Here is an 18,962-nt window from a genome sequence, read left to right as displayed (position 1 = left end):
TATTTTGTTGATTAATTGCAGACTAACATCCGCAGTTGAGGAACACAAGCGTTCAGTGCGACCTTGCAGAAGAACCAAGAGCTCAAGAAACCCTCTCCGTGCCCTGGCGGCACGAGACGACCTCAAACAGGCGTACACTGAGCAGAGACTCAACGTGGCCTCCGTGGAGACCAAAAGGATACAAATGGAGCGGAGTAAGTTTGTTATTTACATTTTGTGGTGAATTCATGGAATGTTTTCACCACTTTTGCATTTGATATTTAAGCATAAAGTCCTGTGTTGCAGAACGTGAACGTGTAAATTTTGAAAACATATGCTCTCTTAGCGCTGCTTAATTTGCTGCACATTCCTGTCTTCTCTCGTTATATTGAAGTAGCAGTTAAAATGGATGCAGCAAGTATGCACACTGTTATTTCATTTTAAATGTCTCTTCTGTGTCTTTAGTGGCCAAGCACTCAAATTTGGCAGACGCTGCTCTGGCAGGTCTGGCCAGCAAAGAAAACTTTAAGAAAGTCAATCTGCGGAGCGTGAAGTCTACAGAGGTGGTAACCAACAACAGCGCTGTGCCTTTCCACAAGCTCATGCTTATTCACATTAAAGGTAAAGTGGTCAAGGTTCATGCTAAATATAAAAAAAATCTAAATATCAGTTCAACCAAGATTTTATGTAAATAATGTGCATGTTCTAGTTTTATTTTTTTATTTTTTTACATTCACGCAGGGCGCAGGCATGTTCAGGTACGTCTGGTTGAACCCACAGCACGCTCTCTGAACAGTGGTGACTGCTATCTGCTCATCACTCCCAAACACTGCTTTTTCTGGAGTGGAGAATTTGCCAATGTGATCGAAAAAGCCAAGGTACTTGTAACGAGGAGTCAGTTGAGTTGGGTTTCATGTGCAGCTTTAATAATACATACCCAGAGTACAGCAGGCAATGTTCAATCAACAGCGTCAGGGGTATCGAAGGCAAGACAAATGCATAATTAGTGAACAGACAAATGGTCAGAGCAGGCAGTAAACAAGGGAAGATATAGAATAATCCGAACAGGCAGAGTGAGATGGCAGGGAATCAACCAAGGTGAAACAGTCCAAGATCATACACAGGGAAGATAGCTCAGAAATGTTAGCCACTGCAAAACAAGGCTTCCCAAGGGTTATAGGAAATGGAGTCCAAAATGATTAGAACTCAGGTGACCGTGCCCTCTGGTGGTGATTAAAGGGAGCCACAGGCAGTACTGCTAGTTGTTACTACTTTTTATTTTAATTGTAATATTTTAATATTTCCATTTTCTTTTTTTTTATTTTAGTTTAAGTTTCAATAATTTTGTGTTTTCTCTCTCTTTTTTTTTTTTTTTTTTTTACATTTTATTTAGCTTTATTTTTGTTTCACTCTTAGTTTCAGTAGTTTTAGTACTTCAGTTTTTTACACTTGACATAGTTAATTCTGTGTAATTCTAAACCACGGGTGAACAAAATCCTGGTCTATCTTCTTTTTTGTTTCACACTGCTCACACTTTACCTGGGTTTATCAATTAATCATGGGTATTCTTAAGATAACTATTCAGACTGTAAATTCCTGAACCCCAGTTAACATTCTTATTTGCGTATTTGCAGTCACAATGCATCATTTTGTATTGTAGAGGTTTGGCACCACAGTGTGGGCTTAAAACTGCAAAAGTAGCGCTGGCAGGGATTTAACCCCAGGTAGAAAGCAGTTGTTTTAGTTATTTATTTTTATTTTTATTTTTTATTTATTTTTTATTTTTTTGGTTTGTTTGTTTGTTTTTGTTTTAATTTTATTAGTTTTTCATCTAATATTTATAGTTGATTTTATTTTATTTAGAACACCGAACATTATTTTTACTTGTTTTCAATTAACACTAACAACACTGTATATAAAAAACATCAGTAAAAATGTTGTCGAAAATAAGCTGAATTACGAATTGTGCTTAAATTCTACGTTTATATGTGTTTGTCAGGGCTCAGAAATGGCTCAGTATGTCCAGACGAAAAGAGATCTGGGCTGCAAAGCTCCCCAGGTCACTATTCTGGAGGAGGGAATCAACACGGACAACCGTTCAGCCAAAGAGTTCTGGAGTCTGCTGGGAGGAAAGACTGATTACAGAGGTACAGGGCAGGCACATAACCTGCCAGGTGCTGCAAAAGGAGCACTGATGTTTACATGGCAATATTTCACTCACTAATCAATATATTTGTCTATTTTTCTACATGTGTTTTTGTGTGTGCGTGTATGTTTTACCAGGTGCAGGGGAGCCGGAGGAAGATGAACTGTATGAGAGTGCTGTAGTGGAGTCAAACTGCGTCTACAGACTGGTGGACGATAAGCTGGTTCCTTATGAGGAGGCCTGCGCGTCCATTCCCAGTGTCTCTCTGCTTAACTCTAAGGAGGTAAGACATTTATAACCTTTTGTTGTGAATGTTCTGTGCATGTTTTTGTGTCTTCATAAACTGTACTTGATCCCAATATACTGAATTTAACTCAGAGTATATGTGGCAGGCGCTGGTGTTTGACTTCGGTAGCGAGGTGTATGTCTGGACAGGAAAGGATGTTTCTTTGAGTGACAGGAAGGTGGCAGTGCAGCTGGGAAAACAGATCTGGAGTGGAGCGTATGACTACAGCACTTGCAGGGTCAACCCACTTGACCCTCCCTCAGCTAATAAAGACACCCCTAAGTGAGTGACCACTCCACTGATCATTCATGCTCGTAACTCATGTTCTCTGTTGGTGATAAATCTTGTAGGACCTATTTTAGCAGATTATATTTTTGTAGGTGATGTCTTGAGCTTTGAGAGAGCAGTTTTTAAGCTCTTAGAAAAGACTACTCTGCTGAACAGCCATCAAAACCCAAACACATGTAACCTCTTCAAAAACAGACTGATATATGCAACCACGATACTGCCCTCAAGTGGTTAAACTTATTATAGCATATTAGTGGTGAATTAAAGTGTTTTGTTGTTGCTGTTTTTTTGTTTTGGAAATGTTTTTACTGCTGGACAGACAGTTCCAGTTGTACTTCCCTTTAATTCCTTTTTTTTTTTTCCAAATTTTTTTTATTTCTTCAAATACATACTGAGTGTGAATGTAAAGTCTGTAATTAATAGTTCTCATTTCAAGTTGGAAAAGACGAAGGTAAACGGCTACACTGGTCGCTTTGTATCTGCATTTTTGTGTGCAACCAGAGAGGACCATGCAACAAAGATGTGTTATCTGTTTGTCTTTGTATTGTTTCATTATGTTCAGTGTTTCTCTCTGATTACATTTAAACCAAAAATGCAGACATTTAAGAACCCTTACTAGAATTAAATCTCATGGGAATCCTACTCCTTTTCTTTGTCACTTGTGTCTGTGTTTGTGAATAGACAAGGAGAAGGCAGGCCTAGCTGGGCACTGTTTGGCCGGCTGTCAGAACACAATGAAACTGCTTTGTTCAGAGAAAAGTTTTTAGACTGGGCAGAGAGAAAACCCCCCCAAGGATGAACCAGTGATGGAGGAGGTGAAGGTAACAGACAGTGAGACACTCAAAAAAAAAAAAAAAAAAGACATTTCTTCTCTCCTCTTAAAAGATACTGACAACCTGCATTTTCTCTTATTCTTCCAGAGTCCAGTCTATCAGAACCTTCCCACCACTGACTCAGAGCTGAAGCTCTGTGATGTCACAGAGATGCTAGCGGGAGCGCCAGGCCCTGTGAAGATGGTGCTGGAGGGAGTGGATGTGCAGAGAGGTCATGGATTGGTCCTTTCTGAGGATGGGCGACAGGCTAAACTGGCCACCTTAGCTGTGGACGCATGGCACATCCGTGAGTTTGATGACTTTGAGATACCACCAGAAAGTGTGAGTCAACTGCACGAGGGGGACACCTATGTCATCCGCTGGAAATACTCTGTCACTAATGTTGGTGAGTGAGGCATGAGACCTAATTTAGCTGTAATGTTACTTTTACACTTTGTTACACATTGTTTCAAGTGACATATTCCTCTATCTATCTATTTATCTATCTATTATGGGTGGGAATTTTTCGGTACCTCACGATTTGATTCAGATCGATTCTTGGGGTCACAATTCAATTAAAAATCTTTTTTTTTTTCTGATTTTCAATCATGATTTACTTTTTTTTTTTTTTTTTTTTTTTTGGTGCACACTGGACATCAAACGCACCAGTATTTTAATACAAAAACACACCAGTATTGTCAGTACCCTGACTCCGGAAATCAGTATTTTCTATTAACTATTAACTTCCTAATAAATCAAAAATATTTTACACTTCCCATTAGGGATGTCCAAATCATACCATGTTCATGAACATGTTCCTTTCTGCAGAAAGGAAATTAAATGTACTACGATACCCCTAAGTACGATGGGAGATGGGAGGAAAAAATATATTTCAATGCTTTCTCTTGCAGTTATATCATTGGGTAATTATACTGTATATAAATTACGGGCATCAGGGAGCCGTTATTAAAATGCGGGGCATTGAAATCATTTTTGAAAGCGTTTTGCGTTGTACTTTCACTTTCGAGATTCAGGTTCACACAGAGTGGCAGTAGACCTACCTACATATATATATATATATATATATATATATATATATATATATATATTATGTACTCTGATGTAACAAGCGGCTAGCCATGTCTGTCTAGTGGCTCTGTAGAATGCGTTGTTCGTTTTCCTTGCCTTTTCCGAATATGGATTTACTATTTGGGCACATCCCTACTTCCCATATTAACAATAGATCAATAACTAATATAATATTTTTCCAAACACTTGCCCTCACTGAAAATGGGGCAGGATGTATTTGTTTTTCCTCCATTGCTGTTGCTGTTTTGTTCCGACAACATCATGCTATTATTATTATTATTATTGTATGAAATAACTAGAATATCTATCTATCTTTCTATCTATCTATCTATCTATCTATCTATCTATCCTTTTCTTTCTTTTTTTTATTCTTACTGAGAAATGTATATTTTTACTCAGCAGGGATAAAAGTGACCTTAAAGACATTAGTAATCTGACTAATTCAAATAAATGTTGTACTTTCGATCTTTCTGTTTATTAAAAAATGTTGAAATTGTTTCCATGAAAATATTAAGCAGCACAGCTGTTTTCACAATGTGACCTGTCACACTGAAATAATGGCTGTCGAAAATTTAGCTTTGCCTTCACAGGAATGAGTTACTCTCTAAAATATATTAAAATAGAAATTATTTATTTTAAATTGTATTTTTTCACAGTATTGCTGTTTTACTGTATTTTTGATCAAGTAAATGGAGCCTTGGTGAACATAAGAGATTTCTTTCAGTAACATTGACAATCCTGCAGACCTCAAATTTTGGAAGGGTAGTGTCTGCCTGCAAAAAAAAAACAAGCTATATTTAATTGCAACACTTAAAAAAATACATTAAGAGTTTGATGTGTTTTTCTTTTGTTTATTTTTTGTTTTAATTTCAATACAGCTTTGTTTTTTGCAGTAATTTTTATTTTATTTTCCCTATGCATATCATTTTGATTATTTATGATGAAAACAGATCAGCAAGAAGAAAATTCAGTTCAGACTCAAGTAAATATATCAACTGTGAAAAATGTAAAATTCAGTAGAAGCTGAATAAGGTGCTAAATATTTTAATCTTTGTGTTCGCAGTGGGTAAGAGACAAAAGCCTGGTGAAATGAGTACAGCTGGCCCAGGCAGGGAACGCACAGCATGCTTCTTTTGGCAGGGATGTCACTCTAGTGTCAGTGGGCGTGGCACATCTGCCCTCATGACAGTAGAGCTGGGTAACCACAGGGGGGCGCAAGTGCTGGTCACACAGGGGAAAGAACCGCCCTGTTTCCTCCAGCTCTTCCAGGGAGGGCTAGTCATCCACCGGGGCTCTAGGGACGATAGCTCAGAAAACATAGGTAATACTCAGAGATAACAATGACTGATATTTAATAGACCTCTTTTATGATTTACAATAATTGCATGTGTATATGTGATTTCAATGTGTTTTTTCCTGTCAGGAGACTGGCGTTTATTCTGTGTGCGTGGAGAGATGGAGATGGAAGGCTCACTGGTTGAAGTAGAGTGTTGTTGTGCCAGTCTGCGCTCTCGTGCTAGTTTGCTGTTGCTGGGGGTACAGAAGGGACAGCTGTACCTGTGGCATGGCTGTAAGTCGCATCCAGGTGCCCGGAAAGTGGGGAAGAGGACTGTAGAGCGCCTCACTCAAACGTGAGCAGATTTGTCCATATAGACTCACATTTTCTGTACAAGAATGTGATAGCCATATGGTGATTTGTATGTATATGCATATTACAGTTGTCCTTGTGAGCTGGGTTTGAACAGTAACAGCAGTTTAAAAGTGCATGAGATAGAAGAAGGAACCGAGCCCAAGGAATTCTGGGATGCTCTTGGCAAGCAGGACAAGAAGGCCTACGACTGCATGCTGCAAGGTAAAAAAAAGGAAATGTTTATGTCTAAACAATCTCTTTGTTCTTGATGTTGTTAAATTATGTTATTATAACATGCACATGTATAATATTTCCTTTTGATGCCATGGCTCTGTTCCAAATCTAGTGAGCTGTCTATTGCAGACAAATGAAGGCAGCATCTGAAATGAAGTGACTAATTATGAACACTCCATGTAGGCAGCAACATTGTGCATCTTACAAATGGCATTTTTACAGTAATTGCACAGTAGACAATTTATATTAATTGGTAGGCTTGAATAACTATTAATTTCAATACATTGCCACAATCCTCACTCCCATTTTTCAGAGGCATTGATTCCGGAAATATTTTCCCTTTAGATATTTTTAAAAAGTCTTGATTAAAAATATGTAAGCAAAAAGAACCAAACCAACCAACTACAAAAACATATCTGAAAAATATGTTTATTACAATAGTCTAAAATAAAGTAGTACACATAATACTTCATAAATTAGTCCACTTTAATTACATTCAACTACGTTTATATTTCTAATAGACTTTGTCATCTTGGATGAATTTTTTCACTGAGCTTCCCACAAAACATTATAGTATATTTCTGCAAAAGGTACAGTCATGGCCAAAAATATCGGCACCCTTGCAATTCTGTCAGAAAATGCAACACTTCTCTTAGAAAATTGTTCCAATCGCAAATGTTTTAGTATGGAGCATGGAGAAAAGAAAGAAGTAAAAAGAGTTGTCTGTGGATTTGAGAGAAAAAATTGTGGAAAAACATGGACAATCTCAAGGCTACAAGTCCATCTCCAGAGATATTAATGTTCCTGTGTCCACTGTGCACAATATCATCAAGAGGTTTACAGCCCATGGCACTGTAGCTAACCTCCCTGGATGTGGATGGAAGAGCAAAATTAATGAAAATTTACAACAAAATTTTTGAATGGTGGATAAAGAACCCCAGATAACTTCCAAACAAAGACACAAGGTACAACAGTGTCAGCTCGCACTATCTGTCGCCATCTGAATGAAAAGGGACGCTATGGTAGGAGACCCAGGAGGACACCACTGCTGACACGAAGGCATAAGCAAGACTGGAGTTTGCCAAAACTTATGTGACAAAACCACAATAATTCTGGGAGGATGTACTGTGGACAAATGAGACAAAAGCAGAGCGTTTTGGCAAAGGACATCATGGCACTGTTTACAGAAAAAGAAATGAGGCCTTCAAAGAAAAGAACAGTCGGTCAAACATGGTGGAGGTTCAAAGATGTTTTGGGGTTGCTTTGCTGCTTCTGGCACTGGATGCCTTGACTGTGTGAATGGTATCATGAAAGCTGATGATTACCAAAGAATTTTGGGCCACAACGTTGTGGCCAGTATTAGAAAGCTGCATCTCCACCAGAGGTCATGGGTCTTCCAGCAGGACAATAATCCGAAACACACTTTGAAAATGACTCAGAAATGGTTACAAACAAAGCGCTGAAGAGTTCTGAAATGGCCAGCAATGAGTCCAGATCTGCATCCCATAGAATACCTGTGGAGAGATCTTAAAACAGCAGTTGGGAGAAGGCATCCTTCAAATCTGACCTGGTGCAGTTTGCAAAAGAAGAGTGGTCCAAAGTTCCGGTAGAGAGGTTTAAGAAACTCATTGATGGTTACAGGAAGCAATTGGTTTCAGTTATTTTTTCCAAAGGGGGTGCTACCAAATATTAAGTTAAGGGTGCCAGTAATTTTGTCCAGTGCATTTTTTGGGTTCTGTGTGCAATTGTATCTGATTTGACTTTACTTCTCTGTTTTTTTTTTTTTGTTTTGTTGTTTTTTTTGTGTGTTGTTCCAATGCAAACAAAAAACAACAAACATATGAGTACCAAAACATTTGCAACTGCAACCATTTTCTGAGAGAAGGGTTGCATTTTCTAACAGAATTGCAAGGGTGCTGATATTTTTGGCCATGCCTGTACATGCAATATTGCCTTATTATATTGCCTTAAATTAATTGTCTCTGTGTGTTCGCAGATCCAGGGAAGTATAATTTCACACCACGTCTTTTCCGTCTGAGTGCCAGTGGTGGGATTTTTCAGGCAGAGGAACAATTTGGGCCCGCCCAAGCAATAGAAACTGTCATGGCCATGCCGTTCCTGCAGGAGAACTTGTATTCAGCCCCTCAACCTGGTATCTAATGTCATTGCATGTGACTGTAATCATGGATTCTTATAATGTGAATTAACAATGATATTGTATCATGTGTTGCACATTGTACAGTGACAATAGTTTATATTCTTTCTCTATTTTGTTATTCTCTGTAGCCCTGTTCTTGGTGGATAACAGGATGGAAGTGTACCTGTGGCAAGGACAGCAGCCAGAAGATACAGAATGTACTGGCTCGGCTAAGATCCGCTGGGACAATGAGAGGAAGTGTGCCATGGAGACAACACTACAGTACTGCCAAGGTTAGGAGAAAGGATCTTCATTCAGGGCATAGGTCAGGAAATGGGGTGCTGCTCTCTAGGATGGTTTGGTGACACTTTAAAATAGTAACACATTCACTATATTGTTTTCCCTTAATAAACTCCTAGATTGCTGCTTATTGATAGTAAGGCAGTAGTTACAGTAGTTATGTTTAGGTATTTGGGTACGGTTAAGGGATCTAGAATATGGTCATTCAGGCATTAATATGTGCTTTATAAGTATATACAGGTGTAAGTATAGTCTTTACATCACAACTGTTACATAATCTGTGCACATGTACAAGGTGACAATGAGTCACAATAGGTGGGTGTGATGACCATATACATTGTCAGCTTAATAGGATAGTTCACCTGAAAAAGAAAATTGTCTTGTTTACCCACCTTCGTTGTTTGGGTTCATTTGACTTATTCAGCCCTCAGCCTCAGTCTTTATTCACTTTCATTAATTGGAAAAAAAATGCAGTGAAAGTGAATGGTAACTGTTGCTGACGTATCCTTATATGTTCCATGAAAATAAAGTCACATGTAAACCTTTTTGTACATATTTAATTAGTTTTTTGTGTAATAATGACTTTATGCTTGTTTTACAGAGAAGAACTCCAGACGGCCTCCTCAGGCCTACCTGATCTTGGCTGGTGCAGAACCACTCACCTTTACCAACATCTTCCCTTATTGGGAGAAGGATCCAACTATTAAAGTGCAGGTACAGTACCTTAACCATAGTTTCAGAATACTTTGTGTAAAGAGTACAGCAAAATAATGTGTTAAAATTAACTCCCAGGGGTCGACGGTTGCTTTCTTTCTTTTTTATCAGTGTGAAAGACTGTGAAAATACAGTGAAGTGTTATACATCATTCGAAACTGTCGGGTGTCTACTTTTATTTGTGCACACTCACAATAACAACAAAACCTTGTACTTTGTTAAATAAAGAAAACAATAGGGTGTTCTTTCTGTCCTCTCTGTCTCTGCAAACTTCTTTCTGAAACTCGTCACAAAAATGAACCAAAACTCAGTGAATACTTAAAAAAAAAATTTAAAAAAAACCACAAGTGAGTACTTTTTAATGTCTTTTTTTAAAATGTCTACTTTTAAAGTCTTTTTGAAAACAAATATTCTCTGATAAAATAATCTTTACGAAACCAACACGAGGTACAGTCTTTCAAATCTGAGCTCACTATCTGTAATGTGATCAAGCCCACACAAAACGTACTAATCATATGGTAATCATCCACATGAGATTCGCAAACATGTAAATGCCCACATCACCACCACAAACAAAGCAGCAAGATTCATCAAGTTTCTCTCAGATACTTTTGGTTTTTGGAAGAAGATGCTGCTGTGAATATGATGCGACGCACGGCTTGAGCCAGTGGATGAGATCATTCGGATGAGTAAGTAGTGTTTCTTATTTGCATCAGTTAACGTATTATTGTGACTAGTGATGTGTTTGTCATGAACGATTCATTCAATTTTAACTTATCCTTAATATGACTCGGGAACAAGAAGTCGTCTCAGCAAAGTATTCATTCATTTCGTGTTGAACGCACATGTGCAACATCCTGTTGATTCTTTACAGGAAACAGAAATTATTAGTTCACCTCTCGAGTCTTCAGGTTTGGGTTTGAGTCGTTCGTTCATCCCATGACAGCCCTATAGACTATATAGTCTGTACAGGAAGGAGAAATAATAAGTTTACCTCTTGAGTCTTCAGGTTGTTCGTTCTTTTGTCATGTGACATGACAGCAGTATTGGATACAGAAATGAGTTAATAATTCCCATTCTTCCTTACAAACACATTTACAGTGATGCAGTTTTGGTCTCAAATTGTTGCTTTTGATTTCTCACAATTTATACATTTGTGAATTTCTGTAAATATATGTGGTAAGAAAGAGGCTTTAAACTTTATCCATATGACGAGGAAAATCACTTTGATAAAGCAAAAATACCTACATATAATAATAGCATACAGTTAATAATATATAATGTTTGTATTGGATGTAAGATACTGAGCTGGGAAGTGGGCACATGACAAAAGAACGAACTCAATCCGAAGACTCCGTTCTGTTTCTAGGACTGTATAACGTTATTGCCTATGGGGCTGGGAATGAATGACTCAAACATGAAGACTTGAGAGATGAGCTAATCATTCCTGTTTCTGATACAGACTGCATATGGGGATTTGACGATGTGAGGGAATCTAACAGACTGCATAACCTGAAACAATAAATTAATCGTTTCTGTTTCTCATAATTTGGCCTTGGTTGCATTATTGTTTTGCATTAACAGTGTATTCGAAAACATGTGTGTATATATATATATATATATATATATATATGTATATATATTAGATACCAACTTGCTCACAGATGTTTTTTTGTTTGTGTGTGTATGTGTGTGTGTGTGTGTGTGTGTGTGTGAGAGATACCTGCACCACAGATGAATCCAGTCCTGCTGACTTTCACTTGAGTCTCTCAAATGTTTTTCTCTGTACTGTACCAACATCAGATGTTCAACTACACTGATATTGTACACAAATATGGTAAAATAAGCTTCATGACTGCTGATGATGGGGCTATTTTTTTTTAATCCATGGAAAGAAGCAGCAAACTCTTGGGAAATACCAGGTATGTTTTTTTCACTGGTTAAACATGTTTCACTTGTTCACTTGACACACAATCTGTCCACATCTCTGTTTACATCAGTATGCTCAATTATGTATATTTTGTTTATACTGTGTTGTAAATAAAGTACAAATAATCAAAACCCCCATTATTTTTTCTCCTCTCATTCTTTCTTTCCTGCCTCACGATCACACTAATGGCCCATCATGCGAGGGCACTAGATATTATTATTATTATTATTATTATTATTATTATTATTATTATTAATAATACTACTAATACTAATAATAATAATAATAATAATAAAAAATATAGCTGCAAGCAACCACATATGGCCAAGCCAGTTTCAGGGGTTCCATGAGTTCAAAATACCATGGTTTGTATCTGTAAATTGAATATATTGTTTGCCCATTGAAGTAAATAAAAAGCATGAATCATAAAAAAATACCTTGGTTTTTAAAGTTTTGAATTGTTCTACAGTTCTTTGTTTTCTATAGCTTTTTATAAAGTATAGTTTATTATTCCATCTTTCTGTCTACTTTGCAAACTGTTTAACATTAACTGTTAAACATTCCAACACACTTTCCATGACAATAACAACTTCAACATTCGCATAATTGAGGCTGGCCGATGTGGCCAAACAATGATTTCATATCAGTCGATATCGGTAATTATCACAATAAATTTGAAATCTTTATTTCTTTTAAGATTAAAGTCAGACTTTGCTCCTAAGTGAAAGTTGTAGATACCAGACTGTTAGTTGTGTTTTTTTTTTGTTTGTTTGTTTGTTTGTTTGTTTTTGTTTTTTGTTTTGTCAGAACATGACAAACACTTTTGAAAACATGCTTTTGAATTCTTTACACTTTTCCAGTCATTTTCCTTAACAAAATAAAACATATATAGATTTATATAGATATATAGAGTTATTTCCTAGTTTCTGCATGTTCTAATAAATGATATTGTTTCATAACATGAAACAGGTTTGCCTGACTTTAAAGACATGTAGATTATCTTCAGCACAGTTTGCAGTGCAGGGTGCAATTTTAATATGACATCTTTTTGTCTCTTAGAAATTCACATCTGACAGTAGCTTAAGTTAGGTTGCGGATTTAAGTTCATTATAAAAAAACATATCTGTAAAAATTGTAACAACCTCTTATTTTTATATTAACCCTTAGTCTTCCATAATAGCATACATTTAACCACAGTTAAAACCTCACATATATGGCACCTCATTACCATGGTAAAATAAAACTACATATTTTGTAGGTATTTGTATGAAAAACAGTTTAAATACATTTAGTGTGAATGCACAAACACTAAAGCTTAATCCGTAAAGTACTGTAATTATATTCCATAAATGCACTGCAAGCTGCGTTGAACATCTTCAGATGAGATCATTCTTGATGCAGATCATTCTTCTGTCATCCAAGATGTCTTTCTTTCTTCAGTCGTAAAGAATTTACTTTTTTTTTTTTTTTTTGAGGAAAATATTTCAGCATTTTTCTCCATATAATGGACTGATATGGTGCCCCGATATTGAACTACCAAAATTTTGTTTAAATGCGGCTTCAAACGATCCCAAATGCAATTGTAAACGATCCCAGCTGAGAAAGAAGGGTCTTATCTAGTGTAACGATTGGTTATTTTCATAAAAATAATACAATTTATATACTTTTTAATGTCAATCGCTTGTGTTGCCTTACTCTGCCTGGACTGTTTTTTTCCGGTTCATGACAGTTAGGTTATGTCGAAAAACTCCCATCTCATGTTCTCTCTCAACTTCAGAATCGTCTTATATCGCTGTTTTACCTTTTTTGTTCAGGCTGTTTGATCTTCTTTGCATGTTCACTTTGCAAAGACTGGGTCGGTACTTCTGCAGCGATGTAGGATGATTTTGAAATGATTTTTGAAGTTGAGGGAGAAAATACGGTTGTAGATTTTCGACATACCCTCAACTGTCTTGAGGCAGAATACACAGAGTTCAGGGAGAGCATGCAAGAGGAGCGTTTGAGATTAAGAAGTATTTAAATCGTATTTTTTTTAATGAAAACATTTCACTAGATAAGACCCTTCTTCCTCGGCTGGGGTCGTTTACAACCGCCTTTGGGATCATTTGAACCTGCATTTAAACTGTATTTTGTAAGTTCAAAACTGGGGCACCGTAGCAGTCCATTATATGGAGAAAAATGCTGAAATGCTGATGTTAGCTCGATTTAATCAGTAACTTTACTTGCAAGGCTCTACAGCATACCAGATTTAGTAAAAGTGAACCTCGTGTCCTGACATTATTCAAAAGCGGTTATTGGAGGATAGGTTTGCACATTCAACCAGCTTCATATTGTTACAGTTTTGATCATTTATGAAATTGAACAATGTGCACTACTTCTCCATGCTACCTGTACCCAGATATCCCCATTTATTTGTCAGCGACAGATGCAACACATGATTTTTGCATCGTCCAGCTGACTTTGGCTGACAAATAAAACTCAAGGGCTTTTGTTAAAACTACAGATCGAATCATCACATTTTTCCACAAGGACTCTCTCATATGGTGGTCGATTTCAATACAACCCAAATTTTTAATATTGAAGCCTATGGATGGTAAACCTCTATGTTTAAATGTCTCCACAGGTTGAAGGAGCCCGTAATAAAGTGATCCTGGTTAAAGATGCTCTGTCCAAACTCAGCAGACAGCAGTACACCATTGAGGAGCTCACCTCCAAACCTTTGCCAGAGGGAGTGGACCCTCTGCACCTCGAGAGTTACCTGTCAGATAAAGACTTCCAGGTAACAACCCCACCTAAAGATTTACACACATGCTCCTTTCTAAACAAAATTATTATAAAACCTACCCTAAGCATCAATAGTTCAGTCTAAAATGGTCAATAAATATGTAAATAAAGATCAGCAAAGGCTTACTTTGTTTTACCAGTTTTCCAGTGTTATAGTCTGCAGCCAAATTTACCTCTAATTTTCTGTAAACTGATGATGTTAGGACAGATCTGTGTTGATATTTAAAAAAGATGACGTTGACAGATTGTATTTGTTTTGCAGAGTGTTTTGGAGATGACACGGGATGAATTTAATGCCCTCCCAAACTGGAAACAGCTGAATCTGAAAAAGAGCAAAGGTTTCTTTTAAATTAAAAAAGGTTTTGTGTCTGCAATCTGTTGTATATTCACTTTAAGTAATTACTAAGAAATTATGTGAATTTTCTTTGTGCTTTTTTAAGTACATTACTAATATGTACAGTTACGTGTCTTAAAAAGAGGAACCCACCAACAGCTGTAGCAGTTTCATACATCAGTAGCTTTTGGTCATAAGACTTTTTTACACAATTTAAGTATTGACATATGTATGCATTTAATGCAAAAAATGTCAGTTTTGGGAATAGCGTGAAGCATGTGGACTTAAATCTGCTTCGCTATGCACAGGCTTGAATTTTAGAAATGTATCATATTTTATCATTTTATTTTATCCTGTTTAACCTTGTTGCTATTAACATACTGTGACCTTAAAATGCATTAAACACTAATGGTGACTATTCATGTAATCAGTCAAAAACAAATAGAGGCCTTTCGCTCAGTCATTGAGCTCTGTGCAAAATTCACATTGGAAAGTGAATAGCTGTTTAAGCCATATTGTGTGCAAATATTAAGTGCACTGCTGCCACAGGAATGAGTATGACTGATATACAGTATTATGTGATTATGTGATCTTTTTAATGTGGTGATACAGTCAACATTACAAATAACAAATTGATATGTATGTGTGTATGTGGATTTTCTAAGGTATGAATGTATTGTTTGTGCTGTAACAGAATTGTGCCACCAAAACATACTGTAGCAGCTTTTGCTTGATAATAAATGCTATTCAGCATCATATCACTAGATGTCACGGTCCTTTGTCTATTCTCAGATGATAAAATGCACTACTTACCAGTTAACTTCAGTATGTATCTCCAACATTTTATCCACCTTGAGGATATCATACAAAATGAGTACTCTTATTTGATACACTTTTTAGTATTTATTTATTTTATATACATTTCTAAAACAACCTAAATATCTGTACTGACAAAATCCCTTTAAATGTGTCATTGTGTCTTAAGGTTATATGGGTGTTATTTTTTACACAAACACACAGCTTTGCTGAGTTGGAGGAAATGAGAGAGGGGAACAAGTGAAGTGGTGTGAATAACTGATTACCACTGGAACTTTGACAAAATGTGGGAAGTACCTACAAGCTGATGAGTGATGATGTGACTTTCTTTTGTGACATTTCAGTTGCCCATACACTGTTTAAAAAAAAGGGAACAATTAATCATCACAGTCAGTTAAACATCATGGATATCAATCTGTTCAGCTAGAAAGCCTAAGTGATTGTGAATGTGTTTTAACTGCTTTGGTGCATTTAAAAATTGACAGCAGCAGACAGCAGAGAGGCAACAGCAAGACAGCTCCCAAAAAAGGGAATGGTTTTTCAAGTGGTGGCCACAGACAATTGTTCTTTCCTTATACTTCCTGACTGGTTTTTCTCTAGTTTTGTGTTTTGTTATGGTCCTTCTTCACTATTTGTAGCATGAGGCTGTACCTGTAACCCAATCAGGTTGCACAGGTAGTCCAGCTACTCCAGGATGGCACATTCATACATGCCGTCGCAAGGAGTTCTGGTGTGTCTCCAAGTACAGTCTCAAAAGCATGGAGAAGATACTGGGAGATGGGCTGTTACACAAAGAGAGCAGGACAGGGCCAGAGTCCTACAAAATTACCTTCAGCAGTCTGGTGTGCATTTTTCTGACCAAACTGTCAGAAACATGTAAGACTGTGGGTAGCATGAGGACCCGATGTCCTGTAGTGGGACCTGTGTTCTGCAGCTTCATTGGCATTTTCCAGAGAACACCAGAATTGGCAGGTCTACTATTGTCATCCCGTTCTCTTTACAGATAAGAGCAGTTCACCCTGTGCACATGTGAAAGCGTCTGGAGATGCCAGATGGAGGGAACGTTATGCTGCTTGCAACATCCTCCAGCATGACTGTTTTGGTGGTGGGTCAGGGGAGGAATATCTTCGGTGGGTCTCACAGACCTCTTAATGCAAGCCAGCAGAACCCTTCTTACTGTTAGTTAGTGGGATGAGCCACTTCAGACCTTACACTGGTGCAGTGGGCCCTGGATTCCTCCTGGTGCATGACAAAGCACAGCCACATATTTTAAAAAATTATTTATTTTTTATTTTTAAATGTAATATATGATGGCAAAGCTGAACATTCTGCTAAACATCTGCTTATGTTGGTCTGAAAGAATATGGCCCGGTTTCACAGATAGGATTAGACTAAGGCAGGATTAGGCCATAGTTTAATTAGGACATTTAAGTCATTTTTATAAACATGCTTAGAAAAACATTATTGGTGTGCATCTTGAGACAAAACAAAGGCATATTTTAAGATCAGTCAGTGCAAGTTTTTTTCAGTTGAAACAGCTCAGCCATTTTAGTCTAGGACTAGGCTTAAGCCTTGTCGGTGAAACCGGGGGTTAGACAGTAAAAATCCAAATGACAAAATACGAATGAACTATTCCTTTAAGATGTTATAAAACAGTGCAAATGTAACATTTTATTAACATTAAATCATGTAGCTATAGCAGTAAAAAGTGGCGAATGAGAGAGCAGCATTGCCAGCACCATGTATCATATGAAGTAAAAAAGCACTGCTTTTACACTTCATAGTACTTCGATTGGCTTCTCGGCCTTTCACACATTAACACACATGGGTTAATTGACCACACAGATGGTCAAACCCCAGTCTGTCTCTCAACAAGGCAAGATTACTTAGGGCTCATTCTATAATTAGGGGTACATTTTAAAATTAGACAAAGTGAAGAAAAAAGTTTTCCTGTTTCCCAAAAACCCAAACATGACCTTACTTAGCTGCTTTGAAACAATCTATATTGTATAAAGTGCTATAAAGGTGATCTGTAGGAATATGTCCTTAAAATGCCATCTATGTTTGCTACTGTCCACCATGTTACCTTTACTGGGTAACACAGTTGACAGGTAACTTAGATGACAGAGTACATTTTTAGTCTTAAGTGTGACAAAATACTAAGAATGATGTAATTTTACTCTTATTCCTAGACTGAAGATTAAGAGTGATTCATAAAGGTTCCTAAATGTTAAGACTCAGCTCCTAGCTGGAGAGGTCTTCTAACCTAGTTAGGAGTGACAAGATGGCAGCAAAGAGGAGGAGACGCACACTTTCCAATAAACGTATGATGATATGGAGTTGATAAAACAATACCAATTTGATTATTAAGCGTTTTTTTTTTTTTTTGTAACTGACCAAGTAATAAACTTAATAACTTTTTTCCATTTTACAAATCAATGCTCTAATTGCAGAAATAAAAGTAGTAATCACATTTTTTCGCTGTAAAATTGGAAAAATGCAGCAATGATGTCACCGGTGATTACAGAGTAAGCTGGGTCTTAAATACTGTGACACTAACTCCACCAAACACAACAATGGCCAAAAGTGATGTGTTGAGGGTTTTAATGACCTCACATTTCACTTAAACATCAAAATATGAAAGAAAAAACAAAACAAAACACTGATCAGTGTTGCTAACTGCTTCAGTTGAAAGTAGTTAAAACAATCACTAAATGTTGAGGTCATAATGGCGAGTTCACTGATATATATAAATATAAATATATCAGTGGGAGAGTGTTATAATCTAAATAAGGTTTGACCAACAAATTGATTTTGTTGCTAGGCTTTTGAATAAATTCTCAAAAGGGGTGAGGGAGTCACTAAACACATCACTAATTTGGCAACATTGACTACAACATAATCAGTTATTAATATTTTGTTGGTCCTCTCTTGTTTTTGCATCTGTTAATAATTTATTTGTATGACAGCATGGCCAAAAATTATGACTGCACAATTTGGCATGTTTCATTGCATTATTATCAGAAATAAAACAATTGACCTCAAGCAAATATGCTTACAAAATCAGTCAAAATCAGTCAATCTTACAAAATTTCTCTTGGCCACTACTATATGGCAGTTCATTAACTTTCCAACTGACTGTCAAACCATGCTGCAAAAACAAGCCATTTTTATGAGGATTGTGGGCTTTCTTGGAGTTATTGGAGCTGTTGATGGAACTCATGTTCATATCATTGCTCCAACTGTGAATGAAGAGACACACCAATAGAAAATGATTTCAAAACATCAATAATAATTTGTGATCATTTTGCACAAAAAAACATTGAAATATTAGATAGTGTCTTAATTAAATGATTTTATTGTAGTTACATCAAATGACTGGCATTGTGCTGCTGTGACTTCACATTAGCAGGCTCACTATTGGCTGTTTCAGAGGTCAAAGGTGGCCATTTTGGGTTGACATCATTGTAGTCCTTAGTTCAC

General features: G+C 36.8%; 1 protein-coding gene across 1 annotated transcript in view; it reads left to right on the top strand.

The window, feature by feature from the left end:
- svild (supervillin d) overlaps positions 1-15,412 on the top strand; it is a 41,572-nt gene extending 26,160 nt beyond the window's left edge. The window contains 17 exon segments of the mRNA XM_051124210.1: positions 22-194; positions 445-600; positions 721-857; positions 1,979-2,126; positions 2,263-2,408; positions 2,518-2,693; positions 3,381-3,489; positions 3,491-3,520; positions 3,620-3,917; positions 5,664-5,921; positions 6,024-6,231; positions 6,319-6,452; positions 8,461-8,616; positions 8,751-8,894; positions 9,503-9,615; positions 14,169-14,324; positions 14,592-15,412. Coding sequence (XP_050980167.1) covers positions 22-194; positions 445-600; positions 721-857; positions 1,979-2,126; positions 2,263-2,408; positions 2,518-2,693; positions 3,381-3,489; positions 3,491-3,520; positions 3,620-3,917; positions 5,664-5,921; positions 6,024-6,231; positions 6,319-6,452; positions 8,461-8,616; positions 8,751-8,894; positions 9,503-9,615; positions 14,169-14,324; positions 14,592-14,678 — 2,629 coding nt within the window. The 3' untranslated portion in view covers positions 14,679-15,412.
- Positions 15,413-18,962: the final 3,550 nt, after the last annotated feature.

The sequence above is a fragment of the Labeo rohita genome, chromosome 12 (genome assembly GCF_022985175.1).
Source record: "Labeo rohita strain BAU-BD-2019 chromosome 12, IGBB_LRoh.1.0, whole genome shotgun sequence".
In the NCBI taxonomy this organism is placed as follows: domain Eukaryota; kingdom Metazoa; phylum Chordata; class Actinopteri; order Cypriniformes; family Cyprinidae; genus Labeo; species Labeo rohita.
The sequence above is the reverse complement of the archived record's forward strand: the minus strand, read 5'-3'. Positions and strand labels throughout refer to the sequence as shown.